The 15,651-nt window shown below is 32.8% G+C and overlaps 1 protein-coding gene across 1 annotated transcript; it reads left to right on the forward strand.

Moving 5' to 3' along the window:
* Nucleotides 1-4,169: 4,169 nt before the first annotated feature.
* On the forward strand, nt 4,170-9,458 carry LOC128169809 (uncharacterized). The gene is made up of 6 exons (XM_052835873.1): nt 4,170-4,569; nt 5,881-5,936; nt 6,461-6,538; nt 6,962-7,048; nt 7,425-7,615; nt 8,249-9,458. The coding sequence occupies exons 1-6, from the start codon at nt 4,170-4,172 to the stop codon at nt 9,456-9,458; spliced, it is 2,022 nt and encodes a 673-aa protein (XP_052691833.1).
* The last annotated feature ends 6,193 nt before the right edge of the window (nt 9,459-15,651 follow it).

Genomic DNA, 15,651 nt, shown 5'->3' on the forward strand with positions numbered 1-15,651 from the left:
ACAATACAGGTGTCAAGATTCATTCACCTGTGAAAGAGGCGCTAGAAGGATTACTCCACCTTAGATGAATCCGTCTAACATATTATAAGCATTTAGAGGTACTTATTTTAAACTTACTGATCAATATACATCATAAGCAATGGAGAAAAAAAAACATACACAATAAATTGATGACACCTAAAAATAATTCGGAAATAAAAACGTTGACAGAAAGGTTCGAAAAGTAGGTAAACATACACTTATTATTAATTCTATCCTAATCATGTCGCTACTTTATTTTTCATTAAAAATGAAAACTTAATTTTTATCTTCATTGATTTAAGACTGTTTAAAATGTCAATTACTTATATGAGTATCGGTCGTATGTGATAAGCGTGAACAATGATCTAAGGTATGAGTTAACATTTAGCGAAGCCTTCAGATTTGTTAACCCGTACATAATATCATTTTTCTCCGTTTTGCATAAAAGGTCTCACACCAATACATTTCCAAGTTTCACTTCAAATCATTGTATAGACAAAATATTTCCCCCTTCGATTTGAGAGATTCCCTGCCAGCAACAGGGTATGTCTGTAATATGAGATAGAAAACAACATGTAAAATGCATGCTTGATTTGGCCTCTTGTGAAAATCCGAGGCTATTTTATTTGTTGACTGTCTGTTGTTTCCTGCGGGGGTAAAAATACTGATCTAAAGGTGACCTGGCCTTTAGATTATTAAACTGGTAGGGGGAGTCTCTGGACACTTAAACTGATTTCCCCTACACATATCTACCAGAAAAATATTTTGCTGTTACATGTATTAGCTATATTTGTGTACAAATCTAAATATTATGCTTATAGTTGAAAATTTACTTGTAAATGAATATCATTGTGAAAAATTTAACTCTAAAGGTGACCAGACCTTTAGATTATAAAACTGGTAGGGGGATTCTTTGGACACTAATACTGTTATTCCCCCTACGCATCTAACAGAGAAATATATTGTTACATAAACCTGCTAAATACTTATGTACAAATCTAAATATATGTTTGATATCTATATATTTTTCATGTAACAACCTGGTTAATTTTTTCCTGCTATCTTTGCTGTATTAATGACATACTTAGCATGAACCTTTTCATGTGCAGAAATTTACTTGTAAATGAATATTTTCCTCCTTTTTTCGTGCAAAATTGTAATACCAAAAAAATTCCAAAATGTATGTTGTACTAAGCCTCTGCGCAGGCCCACTACCTTCTGATTTGTTACATATATATGATTGAATAAATGTGTGGAAAAAAAACCCCCAAAAAACTCGTTCTTGTTATCACTTCTATCTATACAAATTTTAAATGTGGACAATGCTGTATTATGGCATTTCCAGTTATATACAATATTAAGAATGTCATTCGAGTCATAAGCGGTAGTTAAGTCAATTTATTATAGTATCAATTTAGCGATGATCATCAAGAGGCGGTATATATATTATGACGCGAGGCGAACTCGTCAACACGATTTTAATAGGATGCGTGGTTTTTGTTGTGAATATGATAAAATAAGTAATCCACACTGAATCACACACAGTAACACAATCTCCTTTAAAAGTTGTTTAAATCCCAAGAAATAAATTCCAATGTAATGATATAGTAATCAACATTTACTCTTATTTATAAAATAAGAACCAATTCTATTCTACCATTTATTTCCATATAATTAAAAGCATGTAAAAAATAAAAGAATGAAATTGGACACATTTAATCCGAAATTCTTTAAATCCTAGTTATGATTTATTTACGTAAATCTTACCAAAATCCAATTTAATGACCAAGATAAATCTAATAAAAATGATTTAATATACCATCAATATTTGAATTTGCACTTGAACTTGCACCTTGGTAAATATTTCGGTAAAGTTCGGTGTAAAATTACCGAGATTCTATTTCACCGGCTACACCTTTTGAAATAATTTAGGTGGAATCGGAGAACTCTTAACTAAAATAATAAAAAGGAGGGGGAGGGGGGTGCTGCTATTTAAATATACATGTATTAGCAAACACCCTATAATTTCACCGACACCAACTGGTGTTAAATAAGTTTACCAGAGATCTCGGTGAAATAGTTGGTGTCACTTGGTAAATCCCTAAGAAAACCCATTTAATTCATTACAAAATCTCCACGCGCTCGCCTTAATTGTTCCTCCGACATCTTCAAAATCAACAAGACTACAGTTATTTAAAGAAAATTTACCCCCTTTAATACCAGGCCAACCTGCAATAACAGATACAAATGGACAATTAATAGAGATGCTTCTCGCAAACCCCCCCCCCCCCCCCCCCCCTCCAAGACTAACTCTTGCTGTGATTCAAGAAGTTGGGCAGCACTGAAAACACTTAACAACAAACATTAAGCAATATCTACATAGCAATTCACTACTGCAGAAATCATTTAATTAGCTTTAAACGATAATATTTCATAGTATACTAAAAGTTACAATGTTATTAAATCATATTGATTATGTTCTTATGTTCTTTAATTTTATAACATAACTCCCTTCTTTGTAAAGTTTAGTCCCTAAACTAAATATAAAGGAGTAGTGAATCACTGTACACATCAAATCATAAATTAACAAAGTCTCAGTTTCTTTTCATGGCTCAGTCCCTGGTTTTGTTACACTTGCAAACATCCAACTTCTTTTTGACCATGTTCTCCAATTCCACCAGACCATAATGTTTACATTCCATTCAGATGGCGGCTAAAGATCCTTTCTCCTCCGGTAAAGTTATCTCGTCAATTTCACCATTTCGCAAGAAATGTAGAATAAAGGCAAAATGTTCAGGGTCTCGATCTAAGAAATATGAAGCCGCGTTCGCAGATTTCAATGTTATCAATTTTGACAGTTTTGATGGTATTCTGGTTAAAGTATCCTTTGTCGTTTTGAATTTATAACCTCCCACATCTAGTTGAATGGTTTCTCTTTGCATTTTTTCCAAGCTATCCATCACTTTAATTTCTTCCTCTTCTTTCTCAAACTGATCGTCCCCTTCATCGATAGAAACTTCATCATAATCCTTGCACATTATAGCCGATCGCGACCTTGACATAGAAGATTATGACGGCATTGGTCTTGGACTACAAATTTTGGTAACTTGCATCGGAAGTATTTCCTTATACCATTTCTCCATTTTTCTCTTGCTAATTTTCCTGATGACCGATTATTAATATTGACAACCAAGTAGGGAAATCCTCTGCGACATTTTCCGTGTTCCTGATCTTTTCTCGCTAAAATTGTACCACAGTCCTGTCACTTCAACTTAAATCCACTGTGCTGCTCTTGCACATGTCTGTTTGCTGCATACAGGCTTTCTGACCTGAACTTCTCCCAGATATTACACACATACTTTGCCACCTACAAATAAAACTCACAGTTTTTAAAATCACGATTACTAAATAAAAGTATAAAAATAAAACAACTTAACAGATATTACCCTATCATTAGTATAACTGAAAATCTCCATATTGACGGGGAATTTTAACACTTCTTTTTGGACGTTGCTCACGACCTTAACTTTCTACTCTAGTCGCACTTCTAGAGTCACTTTCACATGGTACATTTATATCACTACAAAGCACACCATCTTCCATATCCTCACTGAAACGACAATCCTCGTAATTCACTTCATCACCAACATTATGATCACTATTTACATTCAGCCTGTTTTCTCCTAGATGGATATTTACTCCATCTAAAGCAACCGCTTAAGTACTGCTCCGTGTAAGAGTCAGGCAGGCCCTATGCAGGCATTACACACATTAAATTTTAAATTTGTTAATTTCTTTTCAATTGTCATTCAAATTAAACCTCTTTAACTTTATGAATTAAAAAAAAATCATTTCTTTGGTATATTGTGATATTCACCCCCAAGGTAAAAAATGGGTTTGGTTGAATTTCTATAGAATATCATTAAAATTCACCCATTTTAAATTAATGATATTTACAAAAAGCATTCAAAGAAATTGCTTTTCATGATAAAAATATTTTTATTTTAATTTTTGCTTTCATATAGAATTGTTAATTTTTTGTGTTTTCTCCATGCTATTAAATATTTTGCTTCTAAAGTTAAGTCCCTTCTCCCAATTTTGACCACAAGAGTTATCTCCCGTTTCCCATAATGCATCGGGGCATCAATATGGCAGACTCCATTGAAAGATGCTCTATTAGTGTTTATTCCTCAACTTGTGATTTTTCACCTCTTCATCCATCAGAAACAAATTTGGCTAGATTAAAAGACTGCAAGAGAGGTATTGTTTCACATCTAATCAAAAATGGAGTTCGATCTGGTGTAAAAGGAGAGGCTGATGTGTTCAGTGAAGCAGATCTAATTTGCAAGCGGGTGGGACTCTTCACTGTCGAGGAAACATTCACAGTTTGTCCCTATCACAGAGATTTTCTAGGTATTCACTGGCGTCCCAAGACCTCTTCTCAGTATCCTAACCATAAGGGAACTGCCAAAGCATATCGGAGTTTTAACTCTCGCATGTGTAAGCGGATGATTTCTGAGTTTGGAATTTTAGTGCCAGTCGGTTCTGGTAAGTTATTCTTATTCATCATGTTTATATTCAGCAAGATTTTGAACAGAAGCTATTTAAATTCTAAAATGAGACGCAGTAACAGTAAAATATCTCGCAAGGGTTAATTAAAATTTTCATGACCCTTCATGGACAAAAACTTGGGGGGGGGGGGGGGGTGGGTGGGGTTCTACATTGGTCTATGTACCTGATACAAGTACATATACATGTATAATCATAGTCTGTCCCAAGTTATTGCTTTCATCAATTTTTGATGATTTTTGATTAAAAATACACATCTATGTGAAAGAAATACAGTTGAAATTGATAAAAGAGAAAATATCAAAGATATCTTCATTTACACATACTATCATTTTTCACTCTGACATAAAATTTCACAGGAATGATAACAAATTCCTAAGTGAATTTATAATGGAAATTTTTACATCTTTTTACCATTTAATAGGAACTCACTTGGAATACTTATTTTTCAATGTATTATAGCTATTTCATGACTGTTCCCATGCAAAATCCCCGTAGAATTTCTATTTTGGGTTAAGTATTGAAACCTGAAGTGGTAGAGGGGGCATTTCAAAACAGGTAATCCAACCTGGACATTTATCATATTTGTGGATGATCGTAGTTTGAGCACAAAGCCTTTAATGTAATGATGATTATCGAAATGTCAAGCGAAAAGTAGTGAAAGCAAAATCTCGGGGCAGAGTATATATAGCTACGAATTCCAAATTACATGTATTTTCATATCTGATTCAATCAGTAGATTTATTTGATCAGCTGGTGATTGGTAATTTAAATGCTTTTATACCAGCATGTATTAGAATTTTCATCAACCATACATTATATGATAAAACGCATTTTTTGCATGTACAATTAGGAGGCCCAGATGGTATATTTGCTGAATCCATCAGGCAATACTTAATATTCAGAAAAACTGAATGAATTTGGCATCAGGCATACAATGCTCATAAATGCCCTCTTCATATAAGAAGTGAAGGTTGCATATACAATGAACTGAGTAAACATGTTATCATACATACATTGTATTACAATGGTTAAACATGCTCACTTTAGCTCTCACACATATATACATATAAAGATATAAATAATTATAAACAAGAAAATAAACATTGAAATATTCATCAATGTTAAAAAAAAAGCTAAAGAACACTCTAGGGATATGATAAATCTGTCATTTAAAATTTACCTCTAGAAGTAAAGAAGAGTTGTAAGTCAATTATTATGATGGACTTATTATACAGAGATATATTTTAAAAAAATGATAAATTTAATACTTTTCTCTTAAAATTTTAGGAATATGCAGAAAATGCCATGGAGATTACTTGAATCTTCCATCACCAATAGGAGAGGTAACAAATGCAATCTTATTTTACTACTGTTAATTTCCTGTTGTATAAAATAAGTTACTTATCCATAGTTGCATACCTAATAGTATATGAATGTGAGTTTAGACAATTAAGGCATGGGCATTTTTAAGTCACCTAAGTCAAATGACCTATTACCATGATTACATGTACTTTCCGTTTTTATCCATCGTCATGCTTCATTGGATGTGTGCTATCATTAAGGCTGGGCTCTATTGATTGTACATGTTACATGTATAATGAAAGGTCATGAGGTTGGTAACCATTGTATTTATATAAGTCCTAGTGCCAAGCATCATACATGTATGCACAAAAAATCAAATCCATGCATTTTTCAGTTTTTGAGATGTAAGGGGTGTTTCAGACAAAGACTCCAGGTAAAGTGATCTCTAAGTGTAAATTGCTCTGCTCAGTAGGCAACACAAGAATATGTAGGTATGTGTGCTGTGATAAAAAGAAATGATTGTATCCAAGTTTAATTAAATTGTAAAATATATTATCTTTATTAGGTTGAAGTTCCCATAGAAGACAACAGAGAACATACAACAGACTCTCTCAAAAACCAGAAGTCTTCATGTACTGATGCTGTATGTAAAACTCATGTCTTGCAGTCAATATTTTGTTAATTTTAAGTGTTTTGAACCTTTCAAGTTGTATTCAACATGTATGGTATTTAAAACCACATAATCAGTGATATCATATGTACATAACAATATATACTACATCAAGAAAAGTAAAGGGATAAAATTATGCATTTATAGAGGCTGTTTCAGAATCATTTCAAATTGTATATTTTGCCAATGATGAAATTTGAATCAGCAAGTTCTGCATGATCATTAAGACAGGCATTTAAAATTGCTTCATGCAGCTCTGACTGTAGAGTATTGAAAGGCCTAAAAAAGATACTAATTTCAGTATTTGGCTTTTATTTATGGGAATTATCAAATGAATATTCTTGCTGCAAATGTATGATTTCATTGCTATAACATTTCCATCATTTTTTTTCTCAGCCTTTGAATGAAACAAATGATGAAGCATGGACTTGCAGACTCCGTACAAGACGGACAGATACTTCCATTTATGAAGACTTAGTACCGGTAAGTGTTGAATGAATTTAATGTAAACACCAAAAAATCTGAAGAAATACTGTAGTTATACTTCTTCACATACATTTGCATTAGGAGAAGCAGTCAGACTGTAAAGTGCATCTATTAAAATTGTAAATGTCATGAGAGTGAAAACCTTCTCCACACCCATATGAAGAGATTAGGAAGTAGTGGCCATGAAAAAGAACCCCAAATTGTTACATGTGCTCAAGTGGGTTATGTGGATCACATGTCAAACAAATATATATGTTGCAAAAACTAAAATTTGCTGTCTTCAAAGTACATGTACATGCATAATATGCATGTATACATTGTAGTACATGTAGCTGTAATTTATTAATGTACATAACTTTTGATTTTATAACAGAGTGATAGTCAAAGCAGCGCAGTTTGCAGCCAAAGTTCTAACTGGAGTCAGGAAGAGGAGGCACTTCCCCTTCAAGAAATTCAGTTGGCTGATGTTAATGCAGCCATCAACATCATAAGCCAAGGTCATATTAGTCCTCTTCGCTCAAGACTAGGCACAGACTTGGTGGATGTTAAAGAACGAACTTTAAGGTGACTAAATTACACTAATGTTTTAAGATTTAACTTTTTTTCTTGGATGAAAATAATACGAGACCATCATTGTTTCCATGCACAATAACATTTGTTTATTATACCCCCTGCAAACAATAATGGAGAGGGGTTATAGGAATATGTATATTATATGTATATATATGCTGGGCTTTAACTTTGTAATGGAGATTCAGTGATATCTCATACTGTGTATAAAGAATTGTTTATAACCTGAGGCTGTGTAATGAGTATGCCCCAAGATCATTCTACAAGTTCAAGGTTATTTGCAAAAAATGTACTGTCAACAACTTAGAAGTTGATACTTGACACAAAGATAGCTTATGACTTTAGGGTTGTCATAATCTAAGCAAAGGTTATTTTGACAATTTCAAGGTTACAGGCAGAAAAAAGTGTTAAATTTGTGTTTGATGTATAATTTTCTAATTAATGAACATTAGTTCATTCTTCACACAAAGTTTGTGTCTTGAAGTTATGTCCAAATTTACTCAAAGATTAGTTAATTGTGAGCATGTCCACAATGCCTCTGGTCTCATATGCACAGGTGTAGCTTTTGTCTATTTCGTGTCATGCACTCTTAACTACCTGTATCTTAATTGTTTTTGTAATTATTAGGTACTACAAAAGGAAAGCAGAAGAGACTTGTACAGCTCTGCTAGATGCGATTGCTCCTCATCAAGGACAAAGACTTAAGAGAATAGTTTTACCAAATTCAGAATCTTCTGATGATGACCTTTTCAATGTTGTTGGTGAAATGTACCACAATATCAAAGATGCAAATTTGAAATGTCAACTTTTGTCCCTGATAGTACACAGGTGTTCTAAGGCTGAACTATTGACAAAATTTCCAGAGATTACAAAACATCAGATAGACAAAGCTAGAAGACATGCTTTTGTATATGGTCCTGGATCAGATGTTCAACTAAAAGCATCTTCTCAACACAGAGAGAGAATCAATTATGCTAAGTTACAACATGCGGTTGAATTTTTCAGTGACCCATCATTCAACGAGATTTCATCATACACTACAAGGAACCTAAAGCTAGATTCTGGAAACACTTTAGTAATTCCTGATATAGTTAGGACTATGATCCATTCAAATTTGATCAAACTTTACAATGCTTATTGCACTAGTATCAACTTTGAGCCTCTAAGTGAGTCAACTCTATATGAAGTGCTAAATGCATGCAGTGCCTCAAAACGGAAGTGCCTGAAAGGACTTGATAACATTGCAGTTGATGGTTCGTCAGCTTTTGACAGTCTGAGCAGCTTAGTAGATAAGCTTGATGAACCTCAACAATGGAAAAAAGATATGAAGGAGAAGCTGTTTAATGCACGACTGTACTTGAAGACTGACTACAAACTTCACATCAAGCGAGAGGATGAATGTGCTTTCCACTGCTTACAGTATGCACTGAGTGACCCCAAATCAAGCCTTCTTGGTGTTACATGTGATCATGAACATAACCAAAACTGCAGCAGATGTTATATATTTGGTGAGGCTGTGACAGAAATCCGTGAGGTCATCATAAAGACTCCATCAGAAGAGCAAGAGGTATTTTTGCAAGATTTAGAAATGTCCATTACCCAAGTAGAAGACTGGAGATCTCATATTGTAAGAACCGTGAATCAGGATGATGGAAGAATAGACGTTCTGCATGACCTGAAGAACAACGAAGTTCTAGTGATTTTAGACTGGGCAATGAAGTACTTGCCACAGATGTACCGGGAGAAAATGAAAGACTTCTTTGGTCAGAAAGGTGTACACTGGCATGTATGTGTTGCAGTTTTCAAGGATCAAAATGGAAGTTTGGTGGTAAGCTAATTTATTAATATTACTCTTATACTAAGTAATTAGCAAAGGTCTGTCAATTGATTGTCAGGGTTTTTTTGCCTACAGTGTTAGATATACTTGTGTATAAAATGTGTATGGCATTTGAAAGTTTTGTTGTTTATGTTTAGAACAAAAAATGAAACTGTCTTACATTATAGGTCCATGTACCTTAAACAATTTTACTCTTTTGTACTTGTAGCACAAGACATTTACTCACATAAAGGATTATGTGAAACAGGACTTCTTTGCTATTCTTTCATTACTAGAACATACACTAGTAACCATTAAACAACATATGCCACACATTACGGAAGCTTACCTGAGATCAGACAACGCTGGGTGCTACCATTGTGGGCAGATATGGCTCTCCATACCATCATTGTCAGAGAGAACAGGTATTTTGGTTTTTGTTTTAATTTCTGCACAGTATACACACTGTCGTGTATCCGCGCCGGTAGTGACATGTTTGGATAACGTGAAAATGGCGTATCCATTGCAAAAACAATGAGTGTTGTGTCCTTTTTTCTATCGACAACGGGGTAAATATTAATTAAAATATCGTAATAGTCATTCATATTTTTCTGAAGGTTTTGCAGTTGAAAAGAGTGTGCGTTATTTTCGTTCATCGTTTATAAAAACGACTCATTTGTAGAAAAATCAATCGTTAACGTGTCATTTTAACGCTAAAACCAAGAACTATTTCTAGATTACGTAGATATTATAACACATACTAAAAATCTGAAGCAGCCAAAATCAATTTAAAACATTACATTAACCAAATAAAATCAAAACGATGTCTTTTTAATACATTAATATGTATAAAAATAGCAATAACTTCATGCACCTGCTAAAGAAGTAGTACGGTTTGGATAAATAAATTATTCCGGTTTGGATGCTAAAATATAAATTGTGCAAATGGTACGGTTTGAATAATTGAAAGTTATAGGATTTTTGATATTTTAGACATAAAGAGAGCACTTTGCATTTTATCGGTGTGCCATCGAAGATACATCTTTTTTAAAAATAGTGGGTCATTCAAATTACACAGCATGCAAAAGATGTATTTTAAGTCAGGTGAAAAGAACTTAATGTACAGACGATGAATTTTTCTTTACTGTCCGACATTTTTATAAACGTTATGAAACCAAAATACTTCCACATGTTCGAAGGGAACTAAAACTGTAAAAGTTTATTTCTTTAAACAAGCACGTTTTTTTTTCTCTGATAAAATGGTATATTTAGTGTATAATTGATCATAAATTGATTATTTAACGAATAAGGAATCATTCTTTGATCGAATATCATGAGTTGATTATTTTGGTCGGGGCGTGGTCAAACCCAATAACGCTCGAAACGAAATTACACTTCACAATATCGAATGAATGACTCCTTATTACTTATATTATAGATTCACAGCAATTGTACTTTTAAATATTTTGATAAGCAAACGTCATTTGAATTTATTGGACTGAATATGAACAAATTGATACTTAGTGTTATCAAATGAAAAAACATTGAAAAATGTAAATATAGTTATATCAAATCTTTTTTTTTACTAACATTTCAAAAGAATACTTTCTTTAATTTTAAATTATAAAGAAAATATGAGTCGAAACATGGGGAACACAATAAAATGTATAAAAAAAAAAAAAAAAAAAAAAAAAAAAAAAAGTTTTTCACCTTTAACCTGAAAAGCAATATATCATATAAACACCTTAACAGACAACTATCTACTACTTTTATGGCAAGCGACTGTATGATGTGTTTTTAGTTATTCTGATATGATATTTATAATCGTGAAGTAAGTTGAACGGAGAACGTGCTTGGTAATAATATTATGAAAGTGAGCCTCGTTTACATTCAATACCAAGCCTGTACATCGCTAGACAAAGAAAGTTCTACAATTATTTCACTCCCAGTGATTATACTGATATAATACAAAGTACCATAGATGTCTGCCAAGTCATATATTTACTCTATTGTTAGAAATAGTTGGTCCAAAAAATTCAAGTGATGACGAGACCTAGGTAAACATCGCCATTTTGTATGTACATTAAATTTTATTCAATCATAATTCTCACCAGAAAATCAAAACAATAAATATGTATCTATGTATATCAAGAGGTTTTGGTGACTCGTGCTGGAAATGAAGGTGGCGTTACTGCAGAAAAAGTACAAAACCCGCGTTAGTATTTAACATGAAAGTATAATGATTAAAATTTCATTGTTAAAAATTTGCCAAAGCGCAGTTGTTAGGCTGTTGCAAAACTAAAAAGTTGTTTGGGAACGTTTCAATTTTTAATTTAAAAAAATAGACAAGTATGATGTTTGATAAGTTACTCTGTATAAAAGAGAATTTTTTTTCTTCATTTTCATAAAACCCATATCAGGATACCAATAATTAAAAATATCCACGTTATCACGGTTTGTTCTGTGCAGTGTATCGATGTATTATATCGTTTCAATTTTAAAAGAAAAAAAATATTTGTATCATTAGATGATTTTACAGACTTTAAGCTTTTTAAAGTTGGTATAATTCTGTATTTGACTGATCTCTTTTGATTTTCTGACGTTTTCACGTTTAAAGCCGATAACGATATAGAAGCATAACAATTGAAACTGTCGTAATCACATGTTTTTTGTGTCGGTAAAGATTTTGGTAAGGCTAAATCTTTCGAAATTAATAACGATGGAATGATTATACAATATACTTAACATATCTGTAAAGCAATCTGTATGCAATTTTTATAAGCCAATTGCAAGTTATTTGGAGCGTGTGTAAAATTGAAATTCAAATTACGGTATATTAAGTTTTGTTGGCTTAAATGCACAAGTATTTAACGTGTATGTTTATTTTTTTAAACAATGTGACTTCATATGTCTATCACATGACGATATCCATTATATTGAAAGCATGCTTTTTAGCGAGGGCATGTATATCGCATAGTAGCAATGCTATATCCCCTTCGCGAGGGGATAATTACAGGAGCTGTTTACACTCACAAATTAATTATATCCAAACCGTATCAGATGCGTATCCAAACCGTTCCTATTTTGAAAAACAAGGTCATCCAAACCTGTTCCGTTGTTCACAATTAATCGACATGAACTGCTTATTTACATAATGTTAACCTAAACTTCGTAGAACTTTAAAGATTTTATGCACTTTAAAATAGATTTGACGATCTTTTTCATGTAAAAGTAGACAATGTAAGCCTTATATAACACGAAAACTTATCAAGAAGCAAACGGAACCACCATTTTCACTTTATCCAAACACGTCACTACCGGCGCGGATACACGACAGTGATACAAATACATGTATATTGTACAATGAAAGCATCTTACATAGTTGTTGCTTTGGAATTGCTTTTTTGGTGGTTGTTTATTTTTAAGAAATGAGTGTTTTTCCTTGCTATTTGGTAATCATGATTTCATCAATCTTAAAAATAAGGTTCAAATGTTTAAATTCCTTTTTTGTAGTCATATATTATCTGTTTGAACATTATGCAAATGAAAGTCTTATGCCCTTTAAAAGAACCTTTGAGAATGTATATTATATATATATATATATATATATATATATATATACATTCATGTATATAAAAGCATTGAATCGTTATTTTTGGAAAGATGAAGTATTATAAGTGCAATGGTGTGTGCAAACAAACTGAGTAACGTTCAAAATAAAAGCATAATTTATCTTAACCTTTTGACCTTCTGTACATGTTATGGTGTTAAGAATGCTTTGCACACATGTTATAAGCAAAATACATGTACATGTGTAATGTAAATGTACTGTAGTTATTAATATTATAAAAAAAATTATTTGTGACTGTGTATTTTATTGTTTTAGGTATTACTGTTAACCGTTATGGCTATAGTGAAGCACATAGTGGAAAGAGTTACTGCGATGCTAAAATTGCTCATATGAGGTCAAAGATGAGGATATTTTCTTCAGAAGGTCACAATATATGTACAGCAACCCAAATGAAGGAAGCAATTGATAGTGGAGACGGAGTAAAGGGAACTTGCATCGCTGTTGTTGATGTTGATGTCACCAAACAAGAAGTCACAAAACATTCATGGAAGGGAGTGAGCTTCATATCGAACATAGAGTTCACATCAACAGGAATTAAGACATGGAGGGCCTACGGAATTGGACAGGGGTGCTTTAAGGACACAGAGAGTCTTCAGAAACTAGGACAAACCCAGTCGGCTACCTGTCTGAAAATCATCAGCGACTTTAACTATCCTGAGAACCATGGTAAAATTCATCTCAAGACACCAAATACAGATGATGAATCAGGATCACATGATCGGTCTGATAGCATATCAAATGACGAAGAGGAGTGTGAGAACGAACCTACTGGAATGAACTCTAAATTGTTCTTTTGTCCTGAATATGGATGTGTGAAGTCATATCAGACTTTTGGTAAACTTAATGAGCATCTGCTCATTGGGAATCATGTGTTCCAAAATATTTCAGAATCTTCAAGTGATAAAACAAAGAAACTATGGGCAGAAACGTGCAACAGTGTGCTGACAACTACTCGTCCTAGAGTTGAACATGAACCAGAGGCTTCAGACTGTGTGGATTTGCCAGTTCGAGGATGGGCTTTGAAGAAAGAAAAAAGATACAGCAGATTCTCTCAAAAAGTGAAGGATTTCTTGACTGATTTATTTAAGAAAGGAGAGGAAAGTGGTAGAAAGGAGAATCCCACAGCTGTTGCATTAGAGATGCGGAATCTGGTGGAAGATGGAAGGAAGAAGTTTTCACCGTGTGAATGGCTACAGCCAAGTCAAATTTCATCCTTTTTTTCACGACTTACTGTAAATTCAAGTCAAGCAAATGTGATTTGTGCCGAAAAGCTTGGACTAGATGACAGTGACTTGCTGAGTGTTCTAAGTGAACTTCAAAATGCAGAAGTTTTTCAAAATATCACTTGAACCTAGTTCATACTTGTCAACACAAATCACATTTGTTTGAGTCAAGTTTACATCCTAAGATATTTATATGGCATATCCTTAACATAGTGTGGTCAAACTTAGTAATGCCAGGTTGTTGCTTTTTGTTTTGGATGTTATTTTCCCTTAGGGTTCTGCTGTGAATTTTGTACATCATCATTAGAAAATCCTCCATTTTATCTCACCCGATCTGAAAGCTCTATTGTGTTTTTCTGAGCAAATTTTGTTTGGAGTTGATGGTTTGACCTCTTCTCAAAACCACTGATGTAGAATCAAATATGGTTAAATAAGGACCCATGGAGATAGGGTGGAGTCTTAATAGAAAATAAAACATACAGGATAAAAATCTAAATGGAAGACAGATAAGAACTTAGTATATAAGTTGTTTCTGAATGCTAGACTTTTTCTCTTTAAATTGTTGTTTTATACTCTGGTTGATTGTTAAGGCCCTTAGGCCTCTTGTTTGGGATTGCATCAAAAGGTAAAAATAAACAGCCTTCTATTAATTTTGAGGTCAATGTAAATGGCAATTCCTATATACCAGTAATTATATATGTTTACTCATGACTTCTGTATTTTTCTAATCTTTTGTAATTAAACTTTATGCAATAATGCTATACAATTTGCATAAGATCTCTATTAGGCAAAAAGGTCAATGTCAAATGTTGCCATAGCAACCAATAATGTCACTTATTTATGATTCAATACTTTACTTTTGCTCTGTATATCATTTCTTTTTTAATTTTATGGAATTATCAATTAATAAAATAATTTTGTTGAGGGGATAGAGGATTATATTTAGAATGTTTAATGTTAGAAATTGTCGAAATACGTTAAAAACGCCTTTTTTCCCCCAAAGAGTGTTTCATCAAAAAACTGAAAACGCAGAATTTTTATTTGATAATTTACATATCGTAAGGTTACAGTTTCTGAATTCATCAATGAAATTATACACACTGATTGCTTTTTCATGAATTTCCACTTTAAAGTAATTAAAATTTAGGCATTTTTGAGAATTGCTCAACTGGGCTATTTATAGATTTCAAGAATCAGTATTGCTTAGAAACATTAAAAAAAATCAAAACTTGAATTGTTGAAATAAATACATTTTTTATTATAGTTTTTGAAAATAACAAAAATTTCTTAATGAAATTTGCAGTGATTGATGGATTTTGTGTTGAAAATACAGTAAAATTGTAATTTTCCTGCACATTTG

Source organism: Crassostrea angulata, unplaced genomic scaffold (genome assembly GCF_025612915.1).
Source record: "Crassostrea angulata isolate pt1a10 unplaced genomic scaffold, ASM2561291v2 HiC_scaffold_220, whole genome shotgun sequence".
NCBI classification, from domain to species: Eukaryota; Metazoa; Mollusca; class Bivalvia; order Ostreida; family Ostreidae; genus Magallana; species Magallana angulata.

Excerpts from the sequence above, each read along its gene's own strand:
- LOC128169809 (XM_052835873.1), top strand. The coding sequence starts at position 4,170 with ATGGCAGACTCCATTGAAAGATGCTCTATTAGTGTTTATTCCTCAACT. Across the intron at positions 4,570-5,880 it reads TTTAGTGCCAGTCGGTTCTG|GAATATGCAGAAAATGCCAT; the intron begins GTAAGTTATTCT and ends TTAAAATTTTAG. Across the intron at positions 6,539-6,961 it reads AGTCTTCATGTACTGATGCT|CCTTTGAATGAAACAAATGA; the intron begins GTATGTAAAACT and ends TTTTTTTCTCAG.